Source organism: Aulonocara sp. 'chitande type north' Nkhata Bay, linkage group LG8, assembly GCF_057382095.1.
Source record: "Aulonocara sp. 'chitande type north' Nkhata Bay isolate Kocher_YH1m ecotype deep benthic linkage group LG8, A_spYH_male_GT1.1, whole genome shotgun sequence".
Taxonomy (NCBI): domain Eukaryota; kingdom Metazoa; phylum Chordata; class Actinopteri; order Cichliformes; family Cichlidae; genus Aulonocara; species Aulonocara sp. 'chitande type north' Nkhata Bay.
In genome coordinates, this window is record NC_141351.1 from 4,418,672 (window position 1) to 4,443,406 (window position 24,735).

At 41.9% G+C, this 24,735-nt stretch overlaps 1 protein-coding gene across 1 annotated transcript in view; it reads left to right on the plus strand.

Annotated features, from left to right (window-relative positions):
• The window catches only part of spata20 (spermatogenesis associated 20), a 53,146-nt gene extending 32,607 nt beyond the window's left edge, over window positions 1–20,539 (plus strand). Inside the window, exon 16 of the mRNA XM_086302842.1 lies at window positions 19,535–20,539. Coding sequence (XP_086158968.1) covers window positions 19,535–19,729 — 195 coding nt within the window. The 3' untranslated portion in view covers window positions 19,730–20,539. The remainder of the gene's footprint in view (window positions 1–19,534) is intronic.
• The last annotated feature ends 4,196 nt before the right edge of the window (window positions 20,540–24,735 follow it).

The following is a 24,735-nucleotide window of genomic DNA, read 5'->3' on the forward strand; positions in this document are numbered from 1 at the left end:
GGCAAGAGCCAACTTTAGTGGCAGTAGAAGCTGTCTCAGCCAGGATGAGATTTGATGGTCCTGCACAACAATAAACATGCACATAAACCTATTTTTGGAGATGAGACATCACACTTTGAGAGGAATGGCATCACTGCCTACAGCAGATGTAAAATACACTCACGGACTTTCTGATACAGTTTGTTCACAAGCAACACTTGGAGCACATAAACACATTCTGGGAGATACACAGTTTCACATGCAAATATAAGATAAATAAGTGAGGACAAAAGTTCACATGTACGTGATGTGATTACAAACTAGAGGAAGGGAAAAGGAAGAAATTAAGAAAAAATAAAACTGTGCTCAAGCAGTTTGCCTGTTAATTGATTATCAAGAAATTTAATCAGCAATTTAATCAGCAGCATAAACAGAGAAGCCCACACCTCTCCCTCTCCCCAGCCACCTCCTCCAGCTTGTCCGGGGTAACACCAAGGCGTTCCCAGGCCAACCGAGAGATATAATCTCTCCAGCTTGACCTGGGGCTTCCTCCTGGCTGGGACATGCCCAGAACACCTCACCCAGGAGGCGCCCAGGAGGCCGCCTTATGAGATGACTGAACCACCTCAACTGGCTCCTTCCAATGTGGAGGAGCAGCGGCTCTACTCTGAGTCCCTCCTGGATGGCTGAACTTCTCACCCTATCTCTAAGGCAGAGGCCAGCCACCCTTCGGAGGAAGCTCATTTCCGTCGCTTGTATCCGCGATCTTGTTCATTTGGTCACTACCCACAGGTTGTGACCATAGTTGAGGGTAGGGGTGTAGAACTACTGGTAAATTGAGGGCTTCGCTTTATACTCAGCTCTCTCTTCAACATGATGGACCATCAATCTCCCGCTCCCTTCTCCCGTCACTCGTGAACAAGACCCCGAGATACTTAAACTCCTCCACTTGGGGCAGGAACTCGTCCCTGACCCGGACTGGACATTCCACCCATTTTCCGGCTGAGGACCATGCCCCCAGATTTGGAGGTGCTGATTCTCATTCCCACCACTTCACTCTCGGCTGCAAACTGTTCCAGTTTAATGGTTCAGTGTTTAGAATAATGCTTATTTTATAGTGAACCTTTGTGAAGCCCTTCACTGCTGTTAGAAACCAGCTTTTTTTAGCGCCTTTCCACTTACTTTTAACATAGCTTTCCTTCTGATTGGTTACATTTTTTAAACAGAGGGATTGAGCAGCAGATGGGTGTGGATTTAGTGCTGACGTACTAAATAACTCTGAACGTAAAGCCTTAGTTTTGGCTTTACAGGGGTTACTTTATCATATGCTTAAATATGGCTTGAAACTTTAGCCATGTCTAATTTGAGCATCCAATTTAACAATCCAATCCAATTTTATTTTTTTTTAAAAAGTTGACAAAAGTAGTGTTGTGTCGGTCACGAACGAAATGGCTCTTAGTAATAAAAGCATGTATAACTTTCCAAAAGTTAATAATAAATAAGAAGTGCTTGACCTTAGAAGCCTTAGTTGGTAAAAACCTAATTGAACAAATGAATTAAGAATTGTTTGTTCAGTCTTTAAGTTACAGCCCATTTTCACACCAAGCTTATTTATAATGGAAACTAAAAACGCTACGTCCAGATCAACAGAATCAACCTTTGGAGACATTGGACACAGGTCCAGTTTTGGATCATCGCTGGAACTAATTGGTTTTTATTATTGTAATTCATACTTCTCATTAAAGTAAAAAAAAAAAAATTAAGGTCATTCAGACTTTAATGTCACTTGACAAAAATATGTAATACTTTTAGGAGCAGGTAGATTTGGAAATCATCAGCACAGAATTGATACCTGGCAAAGTAATAGAATAGAACCCTGTGAAACTGGTTAGATCTAAAGCCTTAAAATAATGCTGTCCACAGAGTCATTAGCTAATAAAAGATCATTTAAAAACTCTTAAGAGAAATGATTCTGTTCTGTGAAATGTTTTAAAACCTATGAAATAATAAAAACCTCGACACTTTCTTGGTACACATTCTTTGATCTGTTCCTTTAAAGTAATTCATTTCTGGTAGCAAGAACAAGGAAAAGTAGAAAACATGATCTAAAACAGATAATGTACAAGATGACACGTAAAAACACCAAATGAACTGGAAGGGAATGGGTATAATGCAAGTAAGGGGTAAAGTGCATGATGGAGTCAGCTGGGTGGGTTATATAAGCATCAGGAGTGGGAAGAGATTGAGGGTTGGTAAATGAGATAAAGGGAAGAAGTCGAAGGAAGAGTAAGAGGACTGTGCTCCACGTTACATTAGGTAGCTATGAGCAGAGAACATGTCTAATTTAAATCCAATTACTCCTTGCCTGTTTTCCTGGTTTTAGACCGCCACAAACTAATTGTGGTGAATGAGGTGCTCAGAACTCAACTCATGCTAATCTAGAGCATGCACGCACACACACACGCACATTTTTATTTCTTCACACTTCATTTAAAATACTTACTATTTTAATTCACCGCAAGAGTCTGCACTTCTCAATTCACTCCAGCACTCGGAGCTGCTTCTTCACTTTTTGCTTGTTGGAATCAATTATAGGCCTCCGTTAAACCGAAACATCGCTCTTGATTGTAATTGCTGCAATAAATTGTGGTTAATTTTTCTATTACACAGAAACATAGCTTGATTAGAGTCGGGTTAGGGTTTGTTGATTGTGTAAGTACAGGAATTGTAGTATGGGATTTGCAATACAAATAGAGATGCAGTCTTTTTTAGCAATTGGGCCTAAGGATAGGGATAGACACTACAGTGTTACAGTGGTGTTTTGTGACATGAATCTTAGTCTTACATTGGTAGGACTAGAAACAGTTTTTCTAGTGTGCCTCCTCTACTTAGGACATGAGGTCTATCTTGTGGAAAATATGTTAACAGTGTGAAAAACACAGGTATAAATGATAAATTGATGGTGGCTAAATTTTCTTCTTCAAAGCCACGTTGGCACTGAAAACACCAACGTGTGGAATTTCTTTGCTCTAAAAGTGTGCAGTCAGAATGTGTTCTCAAAATAAGGCTAATATTCTAACAACACTTGCAAAGTTGTTGTATCATCTTCATGTTAGTGACCTCTGTGAGTCACTGATTCGAAAGCATTACATCCATATTTGCACTCCAATAATGTTCAACCTGTACTGAGTAATTCGCTTCCTTTTTCTTTTACCATGTCTGCATTTGGGCACATTTGTGAGTCAGAATGGTTTAGCGTCTTTTGCAAATCTCCACATAGTAATGCTTACCGAGACTTTTTGTGGTTTATAACAAAGAGATGACATTATCAAAATGATAACATGTTTTACCCAAGAGGCAACGTGTGTGCAAGTGCCAAAAACTGCCACTTGAGCACCTTCAGGATTAAAAAAACATGTTTCAACCTGGTACCAAAAGGTTGTTTTTGCTGATAGTTTCTCCCTTCATAACAACTCTATGACTACTGAGTTATTTATTTATTTGTTTAATTCATTTTTTAAACAAATCCACCTGGGTGCTGGAGTTAGACACATAGCTGTGTTTATGGCAGATGTCCTAACAGAGGCAGCTGAAACTAGAAGGTCTTCGCTAGGGTCCATTCACTGCTTTGAGTCATTAAACTAAATTTCTTCACTGTGTTTGTGGCTGATTAAACAGGAGTTAACGTTTATTAGGGCTGATGCAGAGATGAGAATTGTCAAAACAAAGTCCAAAAACACCCACGAGATCGTACAGTTCAAACATACTTGGGGAATTTAACAGACCCAGGGACAAAGGAGAAAAGAGGACTATTTATACACTTGGGGCAAACTAGACATAGGTGTAGAGTAGATGATCAAGGCAATGAGACAGGATGGGGGTTCAAGGTCAAAAAGCCATTATCAACCTGATGAATGTCTCTCTTTAAAATTTTAAGGTTTTATTGCTATAGAGAAAAATGTTTGGTAAGTAAGGTAAGTAAATGCAATTTAGTTCTCTAGGAACATTACTTTTGAAAGAGGGTTGGAATTGTTGAAAGAAAGCTTCATTTTGAACTGTGTGCTGGTTAATCTTGGTGGTTAAAAAAGAAAAATCAAGATTTCTCCATTGGTCTGTCTGATCAGCATTTTTAGAATACATTTCTAGAAAATGGAATACATTCAACACTAAACATGAAGATTTACATTCATCAAGCTGTGATCTCAAGGCTGCTTAGTAATGTAAGCAACAAAGCATGTTGGCAGTGGCATTGATAGTGGTTCAAATTATGAATTTCTGTCAGCCCAAGATTTACACATGATCTTTTATGAGTTGAATAATGCTTTACAAGAACTGTAATTCCCATTGTGAGTTCCCACTGAGCCCGACTGTGTCTTGTCAGCTCTGCTTATTCATCAGCCTTCCCCCCAGAAAACTAGCCAAGTAACTTTGTGTAACTCTATTATAAGCAAACTGTCACAGAGAGCAATAGAGTTGCTGTTCCTCTCTCGAGTGTATTTAAGTAAAAACTTCAGCAATATGTGTCCCATAATCTGGAAAGTGTTTGTGGCACGTCTTATGGAGGACTGTAAAATGTGAGCGTTAGAAAATATGCTTAGGACAGAGAGATTTTTTATGGTTTAAGAAATACCATGTAAGAATTATTAAATGGAATTAAATGTAGATGGATATATTTCGCATTCCCTGTGCCTTTCGAAAGACGAGAGTGAGGCAGAGAGAATAGGACAAATCGTAGAGTAGAAGGATGGACCGTGGCCTATTAAGAGGAGAGTCCTTTTGAAAATGTCTGCGAACAACTGGGAATCCCTAACAAGACCTTAGAGACATGGGGGAACAGTTAGCAGGGTGATATGGAGTGTGAGTAGAGAAAGGGAAAGGAGGGGATGGGTGGAGATAAGAGACAGTATCTACTAGCCAACTTGCAATGGTAACACGACTGTAAAAAAGAGGATTAGAGTTAGGCATGCCCAGGGTCCTCAGTGATCTTTAAGCTCCGTTGTTTCACTCTGTGTCCTGTTGTGTCTCTTTGTTTCGCTGAGCCTCGGTCACTCATGAAAGCTCCTTAAAAGATTGCATATGTCCGCTAAGAATTGTTTCTTCTGTTCTGTTAAACAGACTCATACTTGTAGCAACTTTCTGCTCACTTTGACCACTCAAAGTGCTTTCTACCACAAGCCACTTAAAAACACACAATTTCAGTGCTTTTATTTATTCCTAAGCACTTTTTAGCCAACATTTATAGTCTAATGGATGCGTCAGAGGCAACTTGGGCATCTTCAGCGTCTTCGACATGTAAAGCCAGGAATCAATCCACCTCCTGATTGTTCGGCAACTCTCTCTACCACCTGAGCCGCCAATACCTTGATGACCTGTTAAGCCCAGTAACCATCCAGAGTAGAAAACAGTCTGACTGACAGGTCTGGGAAAGGCCCCAGATGGCCCCAGATGGTTCATGTAGAGGAAAAGTGCATTTCATGCTTACTTTAATGCATTCAGGTAGCCACTTATCCTCTTTTTCCTGCTTTGTCTCTGCTATTTTGCAAATGAACATCCTTTAGATATTCAGTTTCACATTACATTCACCTCCTTCCATTCTTCTAATATTTGTTAATCTAAAGCATTACACATTCATCCATTAAGTGAATGTTACTTTTTTTTTTCTTTTCATCTTCATAAAGCAACGGTGAAGCTGCATGTACACTCATGATTCAGCAGAGTTGACAGCTTTAGTGGCATGTGTGCGATATAATCCTCTGCCCGTGGTATCTTGAGTGCTGTAGCCATGCTTGATGCTTCGTGCTTGTCCATATCTCAGCTCAGTAAATATCCTTATGCTGTGTGTGGATACACATTTACACATACATAAATACAGGCATTTTGCAACTGTATATCCCTTTGGGTCATTCTTTCCCTCTCTATAAGCTGTGAAATTCTTTCTCATGTAATCACAGGTGTAGCAAGATGAAAAAAAAATTTTGTTTGATCGTTCTTATGCTTGTAAAAAGATTTTTCCCACAGTTGTGGACAGAAGTTTGCATATATATATTTAATACTTTCTTTGAACTTTTTTTTTCTTTCCAAAGAATTACCTTTAAAAAAAAACAAGTATTGTGTTCACAAGTTTGAATTTATTAAGAATTTCCTCTAATGCACACAAGGTCAAAACTATACTTACATGTTCAAATATATACATGCAATTTCACTCATATTTGGTTAAATCTCCCTTAGCAAGTTTTACTTTGACACTTGATACCCATCAGTGTATCTTTCCTGTATTTAAATAAAACTCAAGATTTGCTTTTGTCTTGGAAAACTCGCAGCATAAATTTAACTTCTGAGATTTTTTTTGAGTAAATGATTCCTCTACACAGCATGCTACGACAAAATGTAATAATTTTAGTTAAAGTTTCCAAACCTGGAACTAGGTAGACTGCAATACAGTTGCAGACTAAAGCTGACAAACACATCTTGTTTGGTGTTACTTACACTCTCCTTTTGTAGTCTAGGTTAGTTTAAATCAATCAAAAATAATGTTTTGAAATGTTGTGCTGAAAATGCTACAACTTTGTGTGTCCCATGCCTCCATATTGGTGACCCTACCTTGAACACGCATCGAACCATGGAGTTCGCCCTGGACGGCCAGCTACTGCCGGCCCTCTAGCTCCTGCTGTGGCTATGTTTGCTGTGGCTACGTTTGCCGTGGCGCTCCAGTTGCTGGACTTCTGGCTCCACGACCCCTCGTCATGGTTTGTCCGCGTGGAGGCTCAGTTTGCTCTCCCCGGCATCTCGGCTGACGACACGAAATTTCATCATGTGGTGGCATCGTTCAACCTGCTAGCCACCCGCCGTGCGATGGCCCTCCTCCGGGACCCGCCCGTGCAAGGGAAATATGTCGCCCTTAAGGACCTACTCCCGCGGCGATACACCCTCTCCGGTGCGGTGCAAGCCAAGAAACTTCTTTCCCTCTCCAGGCTGGGCAGAGGCACGGCTCTTGAACTCACGGAAAACATGTTGTCCTTGCTTGGTTCGGACGACGGAGGATTCCTTTTCGTCCATCTCTTTACCAGACAACTGCCTGTCACTGGTGAGAACTGGCCTCGCCAGCTCCCCGTTTCTAGCGGCGCAGGAGTACCGCTCCCTGGCTGAAGAGGCAGATCGCATCCTGCTGGTTTCCCACACATTTGGAGTGCATGCCTCGGCCGTGGATCTGCCGGCGACACCCCCAACAGCCTTCTCCAGAGCGGACAAGCTGGCACTAACGGCAGGAACCGCTACACACCGCGGGAAAGATTTGTTTCTACCATCAGCGTTTTGGCGCTAGAGCGCGTTGCTGCCTGCCGCAGTCGCTGACGATATGGAAAGGCTGCTCTTCATTGAAGACTCACGCTCCGGGCGCTGTTTTCTGCTGGACTCTGGCTCCCAGAAGAGCCTCATCACGCCCACCGCCGCGGACCGCTTAGCAGCAGGCCACGGACTGCAGCTGATTGCGGCTAACGGTTCTCCTATTGCAACTTATAAAGAAAGACGAGCCTCATGCTGGAAGACACGCCGGTGTGGGATGGCGGTCCGCGTTTGCTTTGCGACGTGTCTATGGGTCGCCCGTGCCCCGTCGTTCCCCTTTCGTGGGACCGTCGTGTTTTCGACTCCATCCATGCTCTCTCTCACCCGGGCTTACAGGCTTCGGTCAAGCTGGTAAGCGACAAGTTTGTTTGGCCGGGCCTGCGGAAAGCGGTAAAGAATTGGGCTGCTGCGTGTGTTCTGTGCTAACGCTCGAAGGTCCACAGGCACACTCAGGTGCCCCTCGGACCATGTGCACGACAATTTGGTCGGACCACTCCCACAGTCACAGGGTTTCACACACCTTTTGACTGTGGTGGATCGCACCACCAGGTGGCCAGGGGTGGTTCCCCTGGCTTTCACGACAGCAGAGGTGGTGGCCAGGGGGTTTCTTTTGGATTTTGGGGGCCGGCAGGAGGTAGTTTCAGTGGACCAACTTAAGCCTGCACACATTCTGCAGGATGCGCCTGTGGTGCCAGCCCTCCGCCGCAGCCGCCCACCTGCTGCCGGAACGTTGGACTCTGACCCTCCCTCTGTGATCCCACCGTGCCCGTCGGTGCTTGTCCGGCAAGCGGAGGGTTCGGCCTGTCCTTCCCGGCCTGGTGAGCCCACAGCCAGTTCTCGGACTCCGCGTTTCAGTCGTTCTGGACATTTGATTAAGCCCCGGGTCCTGGACTAGTGGACTGTTTGTTTGGGTGTTCGGGGGGCTGGGCATGTGTGGCAACCCACTAGAGGGCTCTACTCACACCCAAGCTTGGCGGTGGTGGATTTAAGTAATAATACATTTTTACATTTTTAAAAAAAACTCAAAAGCCAGTTTAAAAAACTTAATATCACATTTTTACAGTGTATTTCTATTGTGATATCATTTTTATTTTAATTATTTAAAAAATACATCATCTGTGGTAGCATGTATAGATATGAAAAAGTAGCATTTCAGCACAACATTTCCAAACATGAAAACTCAATCTTTCATGTAAACTTTTGAAAGGAACAGTAGAAAACTGCTTTAACGAAAGTTTGTGTGCCCATAAATAGTTGGAAGCACTCTAAGCTGAGCCAATATCTCCCTGGCAGTCAAAGGAAGGAAAGCAGTTCTGAGCATTTTGTTCATTGACAGTGCCAAGAATCAATTTGCATTTAGTGGAAGAAAATCCTGCATCAACATTACTCCGAACTGCATGCAAATTCTCTACAAGCAGTTCAGTCTTAGTCTGTCTCTTTCAGATAATTTATTTTCAAAGCAACAATTTGGATTTTGTTCCTGTTGGCTGCCTGTGTCTCCTTCCTGTACTGGTGTACTTCTTCATCTGCCTCAGCCAGTATCATGTAATTTTCACTTGGATCTCTTATCTGAAACTGATGAATGGTATCTAGTATCTGGACCTTGTAACATTCTATCGAGGAGGCAAGGCAAGTTTATTTCTTTAGCACATTTTAACAGCAAGGCTATTCAAAGTGCTTTACATAAAATTTCAAAAGACATCAAAGGTAATTTACAAAAGCAGCGTAAGAGGATATAAAAGAGCATTTAGACCAGGGATGTCAAACTCATTTTCCATTGAAGGCCACTTTGATCGCCGAGTGAAACATACATTGTGTAAAGACATTTAACTACACATTTAACTACACATTTAATTCCTGAGACATCTTACTATAAAATAAAGAAGTTCAATTTCAGTTTTTCTACACGATAAATATCTAAAAATACAGAAAAGATTCTGGCAGCTCACTGCCCAGACTGTCCCATATTTATAGAACTTACAGCTTATTGATTGATGAAAGTTTTCTTGTTTTAATTGAAACTTCTATGGTAGAAAGTAAAAAAACAGGAACTTTTCTGTCATTTAATTGTTTATCTGTTACTTAACTACTTTGGTGTAGTAAGAATGGCTATAGAGAAGATTTTTATCAGTTGTATAACTTCTAAAACTTTCTGCCCTCTTCATATTTTCCTTGCTTGCTGTCCTTGTCCTTGCTGGGCTGATTGTGGACCCTGGGCCTTATGTTTGACACACTTGATTAGACATTAAAATAGCTATATAAAATTAAAACAGTCATTTTTTGTGAAGTTGCAAGAAGAATGAAGTAGTTATTAGTACTAAAGTTAGAAATTAGTAGTTATTTTCTTTAACCCTCTAGGGTCGACGGATGCACGAGTGCGTCAAAATCACATGACCAATTTAAGACAACAAGATGGAACGATGCACAGCCTCCATTTCAACTTGTCAAAAGTGTGGACTGCAAACTATATACCAGTTTTTGAATTGTGTTGATAGGCCATGTAAAACGAGAGTTATGATAAAAGAAAAATACACGCTATCTTTGTGTCTGAATAAAATGGTATAAACAGTGTTTTCTAAGGACAGCGCTAGCAACCACTCTCCCCTTTGGAGCAAAAATTTTTTTTTTTAAAGAAAAACACCCCTTTCCTATTGGTGTTAAAGTGTACCATGTCAACGAATCACAAAATTATATGTGGCATTTGGTTGTTTAGGAAGAGGGGGTAAGTTTTAGGAATGACACCAGATATGAGGTATGAGGGCTGTGCTGAAGAGAATGATACCAAACAAAGCAAGATGAACAGTTTTTAAAGGTGAAATATAGAAGTAAAATCAAAAGTAGTCAAAAACGGCCAATTATACCCTGGACCCCAGAGGGTTAATAACGCTTGAATAATTCAGTTCTGCTCACATTTTTTACAGCAGTATGAAGCTAAAATCTCAGTATACAAAGATATCCTGTAAACAGAATGGTGTTGTTGGAAAGGCTAAGAAAAATAATTGAAAACTCACTTTGTTCATTTTGTGCTGAAATTAAAAGACATACAAATATGTTCTAGCTGATCAATCTTTCACACACAGAGCTAGTATCCATACACGTGCTGAAATTCACACAATTTCCCATAGTGAATTAGAAAGAAGCAAAATTTTAGACCTTATTTCCAATTCTGGCCCACTGTACGACTGAGAGCTAATGAAACACCTCAGATGGAGTCCAGCAGTCTTTCATCTCACACATCCAGTTAGTGGCTAGTGGTTCTCAGGGGCACAGATGTACTGTTCATCTGCCTTCCAGTGACCCTGAGTGTAAAGCCACCTGAAACAAGAGCCAAGCTCTCTGTCAAGGATTAAATTAGTTACATCTGACAAGAATCTAGATTTCTTTTGGTTCAAAAAAAAGTTCATCTCTATTATTTTTTCTGCTTTTGCAAAAGCAAAACAGAATGTAAATCTTTTCTTATGAGTCGATATTGAGTATTGACAAAGGCCGATTATGATAATATAATATTTTTATTATAAATATTATTATATAATAATAATTTGCAGACATCTGTAGTATTCTGATTGATAATAATAATAATAATGGATTGGATTTATATAGCGCTTTTCAAGGCACCCAAAGCGCTTTACAATACCACTATTCAACAACCACATATTGTTGATGTAAGTTGATACAGATTTGCTTTGTTTAATCTATAAATATAATAATTTACAGTATATTAGAATAACCTTCAGTACACTTTTGATCAGGATATGTTTTTCAGTGCACACATAAACAAATATGTTGGACTGATTATCTCTATGCTGGACTATTGATGTTTATTATTATCAGGTTTTATCGATCTTATAATTCCCTAAAAAGCCCCCAGCTTTGAGAGGATGAGAGTTCATTTTGCTTGTTTCTGTTTTCTCCCATATTAGTTTCTTGTCATTGGCTCCCAGTTAAATCCAGAATTGAATTCAAAATCCTTCTCGTCACATACAACATCTTGAATAATCAGGTCCTGTCATACATGCACATGATCCTAACAGAGCACTCTGGTTCCCAGAGTTTCTAAAAGTAGAGCCTTCAGCTGTCAGCTCCTCTCCCATGGAACCAGCTCCCAGTGTGACACCCTCTCTATTTTCAAGATTAGGTTTTTTTGATAGAGCTTGTAGTTGGGGCTAGATCAGATGTCCCTGAACCATCTTCTAGCTATGCTGCTTCATGCTCAGAATGCTGAAGGACTTAATAGGATACACTGTGCACTTCTTCTCCGCTCACCTTTTTTACTCTTCACATATTTTTACGCCACTGCAGCATTAATTGTAGTCTCCTCTCTCCCTCACCCTGCTTTGTCCCGTCTCCCTATGTTGTGGTTTCATTTGTCTTCTCTTTTTCGTATCGTTTTCCTCTTACCCCCCCAACTGGTCACAGCAGATGGCCCCTACCTGAGCCTGGTTCTGCTACTGTTGAAATGGGGCCGTCTGATTGTTGAGGTTTTGTCTGTCTTATTGTTGGGTCTTTACCCTACAATAAAAATCGCCTTGAGGCGGCTTTTGTTGTGAATTCGTGCTATATAGATAAACTTCAATTGAATTGAATTGGAAACTGAATGTAATTAATATAAAGACAGGATCGAAAACGGAGCGCTCACTGATAACCCAGTTGTTGCAACAGCAAAATATTAAGTTAATTTTAATAAATGAATTATTATAAAGGTAAAACAGTGAAAGTTTGTCATGTCTGCTTTTCCTTCAGTGGACTTGTAGCCTCTCTCATTCACCACCACCCACATTGCTCCACCTCAGTCTGCAGCCCTCCTCGGCTCTGCTCCTCAGGCCTGAAATCAGTTCAGCTGATCTGCTGTGTATTTCACTTTTTTTTGCTCTGATTACTACTTTGGACTCTCTGCTCTGACAGTAGAAATCTGCCCAATTCTCTACACTTCCAGCCCCGGGTCAGCACCGTAGTAACCATTCATCTTTTATCTAACTACAGTGCCCTGTGTATTCATCTATCAATCACATCTAGCTGTTTCTTGCTCATGTGTCAACAATGCAGGTGTGCTGTAAATGTAAAGTGCAGCATTTTTACAGTGATTTCTGTTGGGGGTCAAATTCTCTTGGCGGCTTTAAGTAGAGGTGTTTGTAATAATTTGTCATTTTAGCCAGCACTAAAACACTGGATAAGTAATGAAGTATGAGATGATGAGTTTTATACACAGCTACATAAATGACCCTCTTGGTGGTTCTAATATTAACCAAACTAAAGCTAACCGTTGCCGTTTCAAACGTGTAGCACCAGGATGATTCTCCACCCGTGTTGTGGAGCCGTGCTTAACATTCTTCTTTAAATGTGAAGTAGGACACTTATGCATTTTGTGATGTCTTTGATATAATGTTCCCCGTTACATTAGTAAGGGAGGACCTTTGATTGGGCCTTTCCATACAACCAGATCTGCTCCACTGTTCCTCCAGAAAGATCACCCAATCGCTGAAATGTTACTGGAGTAATGAACGACATTCTTCCAAAAAGGTAAAGGTGATTCCTCAGAACATCTTTGTATGGATTTACAGTCATCCTTCCTTCTAAGGAGACAGACCCCCACCCCAGCATAACAGAGCCAGCAGATCCTCTCCATACAGGGGTCAAGGGTTCAAGTCTTTTTCCTTCATTAGTCACCCGCCTGTATATCTGGGATATTTCAGACTACTGGCCTCGTCCTTGTATCACTCATATGTCAGATTTTATTGCTTTAGCATTTCTAACTTGGCGTGACTTTTACGACATTAAAAAATGAGAATCTTCTTTCATCTTAAACACAACAGAAGCTGATGAAGTGTGCCGTAGGTGTCAGGGCCTGATTGAAGAGAGAGGCTGTTAATTCTGCTCAGATCCCAAGGCATTCTCACATCTTGCTGCAGACACAGTTTGATTTAGTGAAGAGGGTCCTGTAGAGACTGTCAGCAGCTGAAAACTGATGCCCAGCTTGACAAAAGACAGAACACACTGCCAGAACAGGCTCGCCCACTCATTCTAACTCGGGTCAGACGGCAAGTGTGTGTGTGTGTGTGTGTGTGTGCGCGTGCGCGTGCGTGCGCGCAGGCTTATTTTGTAGTTTTTTTCCTTATGTCTGTATTCGTAGCTCTTGTGTCAAGTAATGTGCATAATTTTGGACATTAGCTTGATTCCACATTTTCGTGTCAGTCTTTTTAATTCTCTGGATTTAAAAAAAACAAACTGGGAGAACATCAATGATATTGTCACATTTCAGTAACCTGCTGTGAAACTCCTGATATTCATGCACATGATAAGCTGATTTACACCCCCACCACTGCCACCCACCTAAACATTTCTGCACATTTAACACACCCTTCCTTTGACAGCAGTGGTCTTTGTGAGCAGGACAGTGGGAACTCCACACTGTAAAAACTGTTAAGCGTTAGCTTGAAGAAGACGAAACACCTCAAATATGAGGCGGTCCAAAATTTTAATCCATAGGAAAGCCTCAGATCCTCGTCAGAGCCCTTGTGTGTCATAACTGTTTTTGGAAGGATAAGGAAAGCTTCCAGATTCTTGCTTTTAATGTGGTGTAGGTGATCATATTTGGAGTCTGAGTTTAAACTGAATATTAAGCCTTGCATTAAAATGTGCACTTAGTTGAAGTGTGTTAACTGTTCTGGATATTATATAGTTAAGTGTAGAAAAAGGCAGATTTTGATCTCTGTGAAGAGTTTGAGCTCAATCCTGCTTAATGCTCCCAAATCAGCCGAATCCGTTCCCGTTTCTCTGACCTTCTCCTTCCTCTCAAATGTCTCCTGTCCAGTTTTCTTTCTGGCACACTCACCTCCTCTCATCCTTCTCTCTTGTTGAAAAGATAAATAAATGAACCCAAGGGTAAAGTTAAAGTCACTGGATGACTGGTGATATGAGCAGCACACTGTCACAGAATGTACGTAAAAGCGTGAATTTGTCTGTTTCTGTCCTGGGGCAGAAGTCCAGATGTCAGGTTGCAGTGATGACTGAGCAGCACACAGTGAGCATGCATGCATGTGTGTGTGCGCGTGTGTGCGTGCAAGTTGGACAAAACAAAAGTGAGAGGGATGGGGGAAGTAATTCTCTTCACGCTTGACTGCGTGTAGAACTGTGATTGCTCTTCCTCAGGTGTGACAGCGGCTCCTGAAAGCACGCATTCGATGCGATCATTGTGTGAGTTTAGCCCCCAAGTTGTGCGGATGCTAAGTATGATAAAATGATTTCCGAAGCTGCGTGTGTGTTTGCGAGTTGCTGTCAGCACAGGTACGGCATGTTCTTTTTAAATGTCTGAGCTCTTCTGCTTTGGCAGAATGAGAGATGTAGAGTGGGAGGGAGCTGTCAGTGTAGGGACATTTAACGGGTGGGAGGTGTGTGTGTGTGTGTGTGTATTTGTTTCAGGGTTGCCCAGTATGAGGGGATTAACCCTGTGGGAGTTTGCACTCTCATGTGTAGCCAACTGTGCTGTCTGCTACAGCTTCACACACACACACACACACACACACACACACACACACACACACACACACACACACACACACACACACACAGACTTTGCGTTCAGTCCGTCACATCCACAAGCCTTCGTGTGTACATTCACACGTAATCTGGATCTGTCTGTCTCTGTTTCTTTGTTTCAGCTTCACACACACACACACACACACACACACACACACACGCACAGGTCGTTTCCAGCACCGAGGGGTCTGTGCAGATCGTGTTGTTGTGACACAGACAGACTACTGAGCGACCTTTAAGTTGAGGCCACGTGGCTGGATGTGGTCTGAACCCAGGGAGGGACGGCATGAAGCCAAAAGAAGAATCAAGTCAGGGTGGAAAAGGTTCAGTTTGGCAGGGAAATCCTCCTCTGGTCGCTATGACAACGGTCACACCAATATGAACACACTCCATCATGCTTCTTCCCAGTCTTCCCCTGATTTAATGCCCAAAAATGTTTGTAGACAGCTCTCTCCGGTGCTCGGTGTGATGTTTCCACAGTTTTCTGTTTTTTAGTGCCAAAATTATTTATCATCTGAGCTTCTTCAAACACGTAAGCCTGCATGAATTTTGAGAAGATAAGATGTGGGCAGCATCCTTTCATGCTCCCCTTAAGGAAGAATTTTCTTTACCACACAGCATATTTAGTAATAGACACAGAAGTAGTTCAACACAGCAGCACGGTGGTTAGCACTGTTGCCGCACAGCAAGAAGGTCCTGAGTTCAATTCCAACATCAGGCCGGGGTCTTTCTGTGTGGAGTTTGCATGTTCTCCCCGTGTTTGCGTGGGTTCCCTCCGGGTACTCCGGCTTCCTCCCACCGTCCAAAGACATGCAGCTTGTGGGGATAGGTTAATTGGATAATCCAAATTGTCACTAGGTATGAATGTGAGTGTGAATGGTTGTTTGTTCCTGTGTGTTGGCCCTGCGACAGACTGGCGACCTGTCCAGGGTGTACCCCGCCTCTCGCCCTATGACAGCTGGGATGGGCTCCAGCGCCCCCCGCGCCCCTGAAAAGGATAAGCGGAAGCGAATGGATGGATGGATGGATTTGAGCGGCGTAATCTATTGATAGTTTTTTGGCTTTTGAAGTGCAGATGGCTCTCGGCACAAATGAGCATCTAAATGGCTGAGTGGAGCACTTGGGGAGCTCTGAGACAGCCAGTGAATGAGAAGGCTCATTGAGACGGGGTGAAGAGGATGCAAACAGTTCCGCATGGTGGCCCGGGTGAGTGCTGGCTGGCACGCTTACAGAAGAGGAGAGTCTCCTCCAGCAGACAATTTTGTCTAATGACTAAAGAACAATTAGCGATGAAAGCAGGATCGGGAGTACCTGTGTGCTCTAGTTTATTACAGCCACCTGTACATGTGGACATGTAACAGGGTGCAGCGTTATTGTACGGAGTGGATCACAGTACACGGATAAGCTCACATTAACATGTCCTACACACCCCCACGTGCACTCGCATACTACAGGTTGAATTAATCGGAATAATAACAATACATTATTGATGACTGTGTCAAAACAGCTGTAGATAGAAGACCAAAAACATACATCTGAAAGGCAAAGAGCAGGATTTCTGTTTATATCTATACTGTATATTGCAGTGCAGTGTCAGTGTGTGTATTAGCATTATTAATCAGTGTTAATAATGTGTGAAGTTGATTAATGTGCTTCACATTGCTGTATGCACTTCAGAGTTACTGCCTATTTCAATTTAAATATGGATGTTTCTAGCCACTGGGTAACCCATAGGAAGATGAAGGACCGTGATATTTTACTGTATCATTATTTATGTTTAATCCATACTTCATACTGATCATTATGTACTCTGTGAAGGGATGACATTTCTAATATTCCCAGATCACAGTTCTGATATATTAATGTTGTTTTATCACTGATACCAAAACAGTGTTTCGATCTTTTTATTAAATGCTTTGCTAGCAGCTCTAAGAGTTAGTACTGCAGCACAGCAGCATTTAAGGAATCACAGGGACAGCTGGGTAATGCTGATGATTAGCAGGTTTGTGTTTAACAGGTTTGCCATTAGAGTTGAGCATGTTAGCAAATTTGGACTAAATGCAAAGTACAGCTGACTTTGATGGGAATGATATTCATTGTCAACCATATAGTTGTGCAAAAGGGAAGTGTCGGAGGGTAACTGGACTCATTAAGATGCATCATCTAGGAATTATACATCTCTGTGAATTGTATCAGTATCTGAAAGTGATGACCTTAACAATTAGGAAAAAATCTATTAAAGACCTGACACAATATCAGAGAGATGCATCAGTTGTTTACTGAGCATTCAGCACAATGGTCTCTGTCAAATGGTGGCTGTCAAGAAGACATTCTGAAGGAAGGGAAACTGGGAGAAAAGGCTGAGGTATCCCACATTACACAAGATCTGGACTAACAGGACTAAACCAATGTCGGCAGGAAGTCAGCAACGATGTACAATAGTGAGTGTCTACAGCCATCTGTAAGACACGGTGGAGGCTCTGTCATGGTTTGGAGCTGTTGTTGGAGAACTTGTCAAAATTGATGCAATTTATCAATCTAGGAAAGTACTTTCAGATTTTGACCCACCATTCAATACCAACTGGGAAGGATGTGAATCGCAATGGCTGCATTTTTCAGCATGACAGTGTAAACACACGGTCAGTGCAGGAACAGCGAATCTGGATAGAAAAGCACACTATCGAACACTGTCAGTCATGGATTGGCCTCCCTGCCTGGACCTCAGCACTATTGAAGCAGTGCGGCATCTCGACAAAGAACACAACGAAAGGCAGTCGACCTCCAAAGAAGAGAAAGGGGACGTCTGGAGAACTATTCCTGAAGACCCATAAGACTACTTTGGGGGATTTCCTTACCTGGATGATTTTGCATACATCAAGATGTTCCTGAAGACTGCCTGAACAAACAACAGGAAAGCTTTCCTAAGATAGTTCAGGCTGTGCTAAAGGATAAGGTGGTCATTTGTCTTACTAGCAAATGTACAATTTATTATTGGAAAAACAAACAAGACCTGATTAAGTTCATCTGCTGTGTGGATAAAACAGTGCAGAGGTTTAACCTACCTGGCTCAAGCTTGTCTTAGATGTTTATATACTGCAGATACTCTGTCGATCATTCAAACCTGTAACCAGTGTTTGTTTCCTATACTGCCTCTGGTTGTCAGCTTATTATACCGACGGTCATGTCAGTCTACTCAAGAAGTTTCACCTCTACCCTCCTGCAGTCGTCCGATCTCGTCTCCTTTCTCCTTCCTTTTCTCATTTTTCCCTCCGCTCCTTGTTTGTATTGTCATTTCTCGCTCCGTTGTGAACCAGAGGTGGTGCAGGGCCAGGAGGAAATGACACGTGTCTGACAGGAAACCGCCCAGGGACCAGACAGGGCAGCTCTCTTTAACTTCGCTCTGCTGCCTGTCCAACACTGCAGTGACACACAGACATGCACAAAGACAGGCAGCCAGTTTTTCTCTCTCTGGTGACCTGAAGCCCAAATTCACATTCTTGTGAATACATACTTAAATTATTTGTTTGGGTTTTTGTCTTTTTTTAAAGCGTCATTGCTGCAGGCAGGACTGGTGAACCACGCATGTATCCCCCACACAGACACACACATAATAATTTCTTGACTTGGTGTGGGCATGACAGCATAGCAGCCACTGACCCACGTTTGAATGTGGTGTTTTTGGGAGGGTTATTTTGGGTGAGTGTATGGGAGTAGTACAGCTGTATTAAAGGAATAAAGAGAGCAATCATGATCAGCACGAGGCCGCGCTGTGTGCCGAGATGATGCGTTGACACAGAAATGGTTTAAAGATGTAATTACACTGAACATCTTTCTCCCAGACAGTAACACTCTTCTTTAGTGACTGGACTGCTGCCACACAGATGGAAGTAACATAAAAATGACAATCCCAATTACTCAAACCATTTTCACGCTTGGCCAAATGGCAACAACTGACTTTCTTTTTTTTTTTTTGTTCGTATTAAAACAAATGGTTTCTATTTACTGTTCCAGCACTCGTTTGATTTTTCTGCTTCTCAGCTGTAATTCCTGTGTCCCACACACAGAATTCCAGTTTTCCATGATGCTAAAACAAAATGTGTGTATGCATTAGGAATTAGCATACAGGAGGGGCTAGCTTCACTGAAATCACTGCCTTTGAGCAGATGCACAATATTTCAACTCAGTTCACTTTTATTAATTTACAAGCATAACAGCATGTCTTCTGTTTGATGTCAGTGAGAGCAGCATACTAATATGGTCATATCAGGCACATGTCAGCATAGAAGCCACACCCCAGAGTAGAAGCCACACCCACCTGCTGTTCAAACCTTTTGTCTTTGAGGGACAGCCAATCAAAAGAAGCCTGATTTAAAGCGAAGACCATAGGAGTTAAAGTGGCTTGTTTGAGACAGAGGATGGTCTACCAAGTACTAGCTGGAGATGAGATGTTAACTATTTTAACTGGAGCTTGGATTGAGTTTAATTAACCTCTCTTAATCCCGATTTGTTAATTAGAGATTCAGCACGTACGCTTCTATATGCAAACATTATCCTAATCTTGAAGCATAAATGTTATCATAATGGCGAACTGATTTATGGTCAAAGAAATGTTTACTGCACCTTGTTGATCAGTTCTGTCCTTGTAATCTGATGCCACATACTTTTTGCTTGGCTCTTTCAGGTCTTGATGCTCGCTGATGGGGACACGGAGAGTTTCCTGTGCCAGCGCCTGCCCGTCCTCTCCTCCATGTCGCAGCTGCGCGGTGTAGCCACAGCCTACGTCTGTCAGGACTTCACGTGCTCTCTGCCCGTCACCGACCCACAGGAGCTCCGCCGGTTACTCCTGGACGGAACTACAAACACGCAGATAGAATGACAGCTGAATAAACTGACCGAGCATGTTATCCTCAAAAACTGCTCTTCTAAGACCTGCAGCTCAAGCCTAGTTCTTTTTTTGTTGGATGTGGCTAGTGAGTCCGGCTTTGCCATCACTGGATGGCGGTGCTTTAGCAGCTGATGTTGGTAGGGGTAGGGCTAAGGAATCTTGAGGGTGTCGTCCTGCTAGCCATTCCACATCTGTTACTCCAGCCTGTTCTTTATCAGCAATACCAGGTATTACCTCAAATATCAGCTCCAGGTTTTAATTCAAATCAATGTGTAGAAATGCTCAGATGAGCTAAGCAACAGTGGCAATCTGATAAACCTGTAGCAACTTTGCAAAAAGTTGTAGCTTTACCGTTACCCCAGAAGATCCCTAATAGAGGATAAGCTGAGAGCCCTTTAAATGAACTGGGCCGATAACATTTTGCAGAGGGACCTCTCCGGCATGCGTTCCAGCTCCTGTGTTCACGACACACGGATTTGACAGAGGAGACCTGCCTGGCGGCGGTTGATTTGTGTGTAACCGTGTACATACATTTTAAAAACCATTGCATATGATGCTTTTATCTGTGAGGAGCGAGTCTACTGAAACTGTTGCACAAAAGATCCGCCTTGTGAATGTTGTCTTTACCTTTAGACATCATAAAAAAACAGAGCATGTATATTCACAACCCCCGAATAATAAATCTATTTCTCCTACAAGCAGTGGGTGTTTGATTTTTGGATTGATGCTTCTGTTTTGTTTGAATGTGCTGCGTTATGTAATGCAGCTATAAAGGTGCCCAGAATAAGTGTCATTTTTGTGGTGTTCGTTTTTGTCTGTGACGTCCAAGATGGGGAAATTCCATGAAGGAGTGAGTGAGTCTGTCCCAGCAGCGTTTTTCTTCTCTGTACTATAAATACTCGTACAGAGAGAAGCCGTCAGTTGTGTATTCTCTTGCTGTCTGTTTCCCGCTGTAGGCTGGGCCAATGTAATGTAAACATTGTGTGAAACACTTGGGAGTGTGTGTATTACTGCGTGTGTTTTAGGGAGACACAGATGGACCGCCGATGTCGAGGCAGGCAAGTCTCTGAGGGTCGTCCTCTGGGCTGCGGAAGCAAAGCGAGAAGAAAAAGACGAGAGGAGAAATGCAAAGTTTCCGCAATGGTGGCGGCAGATTCGTGTCCTTCACCTCGCATCCACCGCTGTCCTTTAACAACACGCAGACCATCTGCACTTGTTTACTTTTGTCTCTGTACTTTTGTCAGCCAAGTCTCCGCCCTCCCCTCCTTTTTTTCGTGTCACCTTAAGATTGAGGAGGGATCATATTGGCAGACGGCTGCTTCTGTGGAAGAAGAAGTAGCCAAGAGGAAAACAAGGCTGTGGGGAGGAAGAACATGAGGCAGAGGGAGAGAGATTTGAATGAAATGTCCCAGCATCACTTTTCTTAACTTATCAGATTGTGAGCGGTTGTTCTTTCTGTCTGTTGAAACATTTGGATGCTCCTTTTCTTGTATTTCCACACCGCTCTCTCTCGCTTGCTTCCTTCTCCTCCCTTTCCTCTCATCTTCTCCCAGGATTGGACCCCTCTGTCTTGGTGGCATATACACACTGGCCATTCCACTGCTGTGCCATTGGCATTGAAAGCATGTTGGAGCCTCTGTCTCGTTTATTGAATCCTAGTCTACAAGCACACACAGTCCCCCTCCTTCCATCACTCCTCTCATTATTGTTCTCCACTAATTGTTTTGATGAGCTGCACAAGCTAAATTTTAATTAGCACTGAGATTAGTGTTTGACCCCAGCTAACCTGACGGCCCGCTAATTATGAAGTTGTAATCTGCATGCCTCAGATCTTAGTCATGATATGAATGATAAACTTGTACATTTTGAGCAGCACCTTTGTAGAAAGAGGCTAAATGGAGTGCATACGCAAAAGGCATGACACAGTAATACAGCTGTGCACATAAAGGAAGAGATGTTTTAATAAGGTTTTTGTTAATCGTTTTTTTGAAAGATATTTTACTCATTTTTAAATAAAAATACTTAATCTGCACTTTTTAATTAAATTTTAATTTAATTTCTATAATATATCACAATTTATGAGATTTAGTTTCAAATCCACAAAAAAAGAAGACTGGTTTCTAAGTCTGCACATACAGAGGGAGGAAACAATTATGTGATCACCTGCTGAATTTGTTAACTTGCTCAGTCACAAAGAAATGAACAGTCTCTAATTTTTATGACAGTTTCATTTTAATAGAGAGAAAGAGAAAGAATATTGACCAAAAATCCAGAAGGAAAAACACATTACATAAAGGTTATGACACAAAGAGCTCCATTCCCACAGTCAAGCACGGAGCTGGAATAACATCTAAAGTCGGGGCTGTTTTTCCACCAAGGGTACGACAACTTCACCGCATTAAGGGGCCAATGGACCAGCATGTGGCGTAAAATCTAAAGATGGGTCTTCTAACATGACTAAAGAAGAAGCCCATTAAAGTTATAGAGTAGGCTAGCCAGTGTCCACACCTCAATCCTATAGAAAATCTTTGGAGGGAGCTTCAAGTTGCTAAGTGATAGCCATGAAAGGATTTAAAGTTTCTGTAAAGAGGAGTTAGCCAAAATCTCACCTGAAATGAATGCACACCTGGTGGTCAACCTCAAGAAATGTCTTCCTGCTCTGCATGCCAACAATGGTTTTTCCAACAAAAATGTTCACGCGATGTCATGCACATTGCTCAAAAGTTGCATGCTGTTTTGGCCATGATACAGCCACCAGTTGCTAGCTTAAAATGCATATTCCTCGACTGTTTGGCAGTGGTTCTTGTAGGCTTCCTAGAGAGTCTCTCACTGCAGCAAAAACCTCCTAGTCCTTATCTAGTCAAGTCATCTTTATTTATATAGCACATTTAAAAGACATCAAGTGTCGGCCAAAGTGCTGAACAGAGGGATAATATAATTAAAAAGAGTTAAAATAGATAAGATGAAAACATTATAAGACATCCATGTATGTTTGTAAAAAATATGTGTACATGCAAATATGCACATACATGTACAAAAATGTACACATTCACACATAAGCACACATACGTGAACATAAAATACATGTATACGTATATACACATTTCCACAGTTGCCTGTAGATGTTCATGTTTATCTGTAAATAATTGCTAACAACTAGCCTAGCAACAGTAAAAATCTGAGCTAGCAAAGGGCTACAAAAAGGTTTGTAGGACTGGGGCTCACATTGTTGCCATGATTGTCGCACATCCAAAATGACAGATAAGTTAACGTCATGTGGTTAGCGGTTGCATGTCTGCAACCACTTAATAAAAGGGTCGAGCTGCATTGTGGAACAATTTAAAATTGAGTGTTTTATTGGTATGTTTTTTAACCAAATGCTATATAAAGAGAGTTGTGAACCTGTAAATATTTTTAACCAGTCTAGCCTCCTAAAAGGTTTATTAGAGCAGGTGACATGCCTCTCCGCTGATAAAAGTTTGGATATGAACATGAAGATGGTAAGACCAAGCAGAGCTGAAACCATCTCAATGATCCTGTTGGAAAATATGATGATGTACATTGCTGCCATAGTTGCGTTTCCTGTTTTGAATGCGATTTGCATTTTCCAAATGTTTAGAGAGAATTGATGTATATCCTACATTTTGTGTGGGTTGGATGTAAACAATGAAGTGAAGCTAAAATTATAGAGCTGTATTTGTCTTGTTATATAATTCCTTATTATTTAGCGTGCATGTGTTTCGTGACTCCGTTCTGGTTTTTGAACGGACATTAAGTGTGTGGAACGATCTGTGTTTTAGATGAAAGCAAGTGTCTGTAAAACAAGGCTCTCTCAGGTTATGTGTGTCTGTGTGTGTGTGCGTGTGCTGTTGTCCTTGCTATCAGACATGGCTGCTGTGTTTCAGTCTGTGTTATAATGAGGCCACAGGGGGCCGGGAACAGCAACACACCAACTTGGAGGAAAGGAGGAACATTCAGCAGAGGGGGAGGTGTTGCGTACTTTCTGTCACCCAGCTCACGAGTCTTAAGGTTTTCTCTCCACTCCTGATGTGTTCTTACAGGACATTTCATTTCTCAAACTGTTTAAGATGCTTTGTTTAAAAGGAAAAGAAAAATCTTTGAGAAAAAACTTTCTTTTTAATAAAAATAAAAATGTTGTTGTCACTTGTAAATAATTAGATACGTGCATTGTGTGTTTATGTGAATCTGTGAAAACACTTCAGATATCTGAAATATGGAATCAACACTGTAAATGTGTGTGTGTGTGTGTGTGTGTGTGTGTGTGTGTGTGTGTGTGAGAGAGAGAGAGAGAGAGAGAGACAGTCAAAACAGGTATCACAACACTGGAACTTGTCTGATAAGACCTAAACCTCCTGGAGAAAATCAGTACCGCTTATCAGCCCAGGCTGGTACTTTGTTGATTACACAAAGCAAAAATAGAGTTAAACTGGGAGAGCGGGGTCCCAAGGATTCAAACGAGCTGATGCACCATTATTTCACACTACAAGGGAAGTTGCTGAGGTGCTAAGGTTGAGCAGGTAGGGGGGCTATAGCTCAGGCAGCAGGCGGAGCAGGTCATTTACTAACCTGGAAGGTTGGTGTTTTGATTCCGAGCTGCTCCAGTCTGTTTGCCAGAGTATCCTGATGCAAAAGGTGTCTTTGTACAAAATACTGAGCCCTGAGTTGCTTAATGTGTTCTCATTGGAGTATGAATGTAGAAAAGCACTATATAAGAACCAGATCATGTGCCAAATGAGGTGGACTTGAAAGTTAGTGTTTTTTAACTAATAAAGCTAATACAAAAGATTTTAACGCATTATTAAATTAACATCAACGACAAGCCTTAGCTGCCTTACGTTTGACTCTAAACTACTTTGGTGTAGAATGGAGTTCATGGTTGACACAATGTATAAAGGAACCCCCAGATTCTTTGGCTGCAAAACAAGCCCGAATCGTTATACTTCCACCACCGTGCTTTACGGCTGGTATGTGGTGTT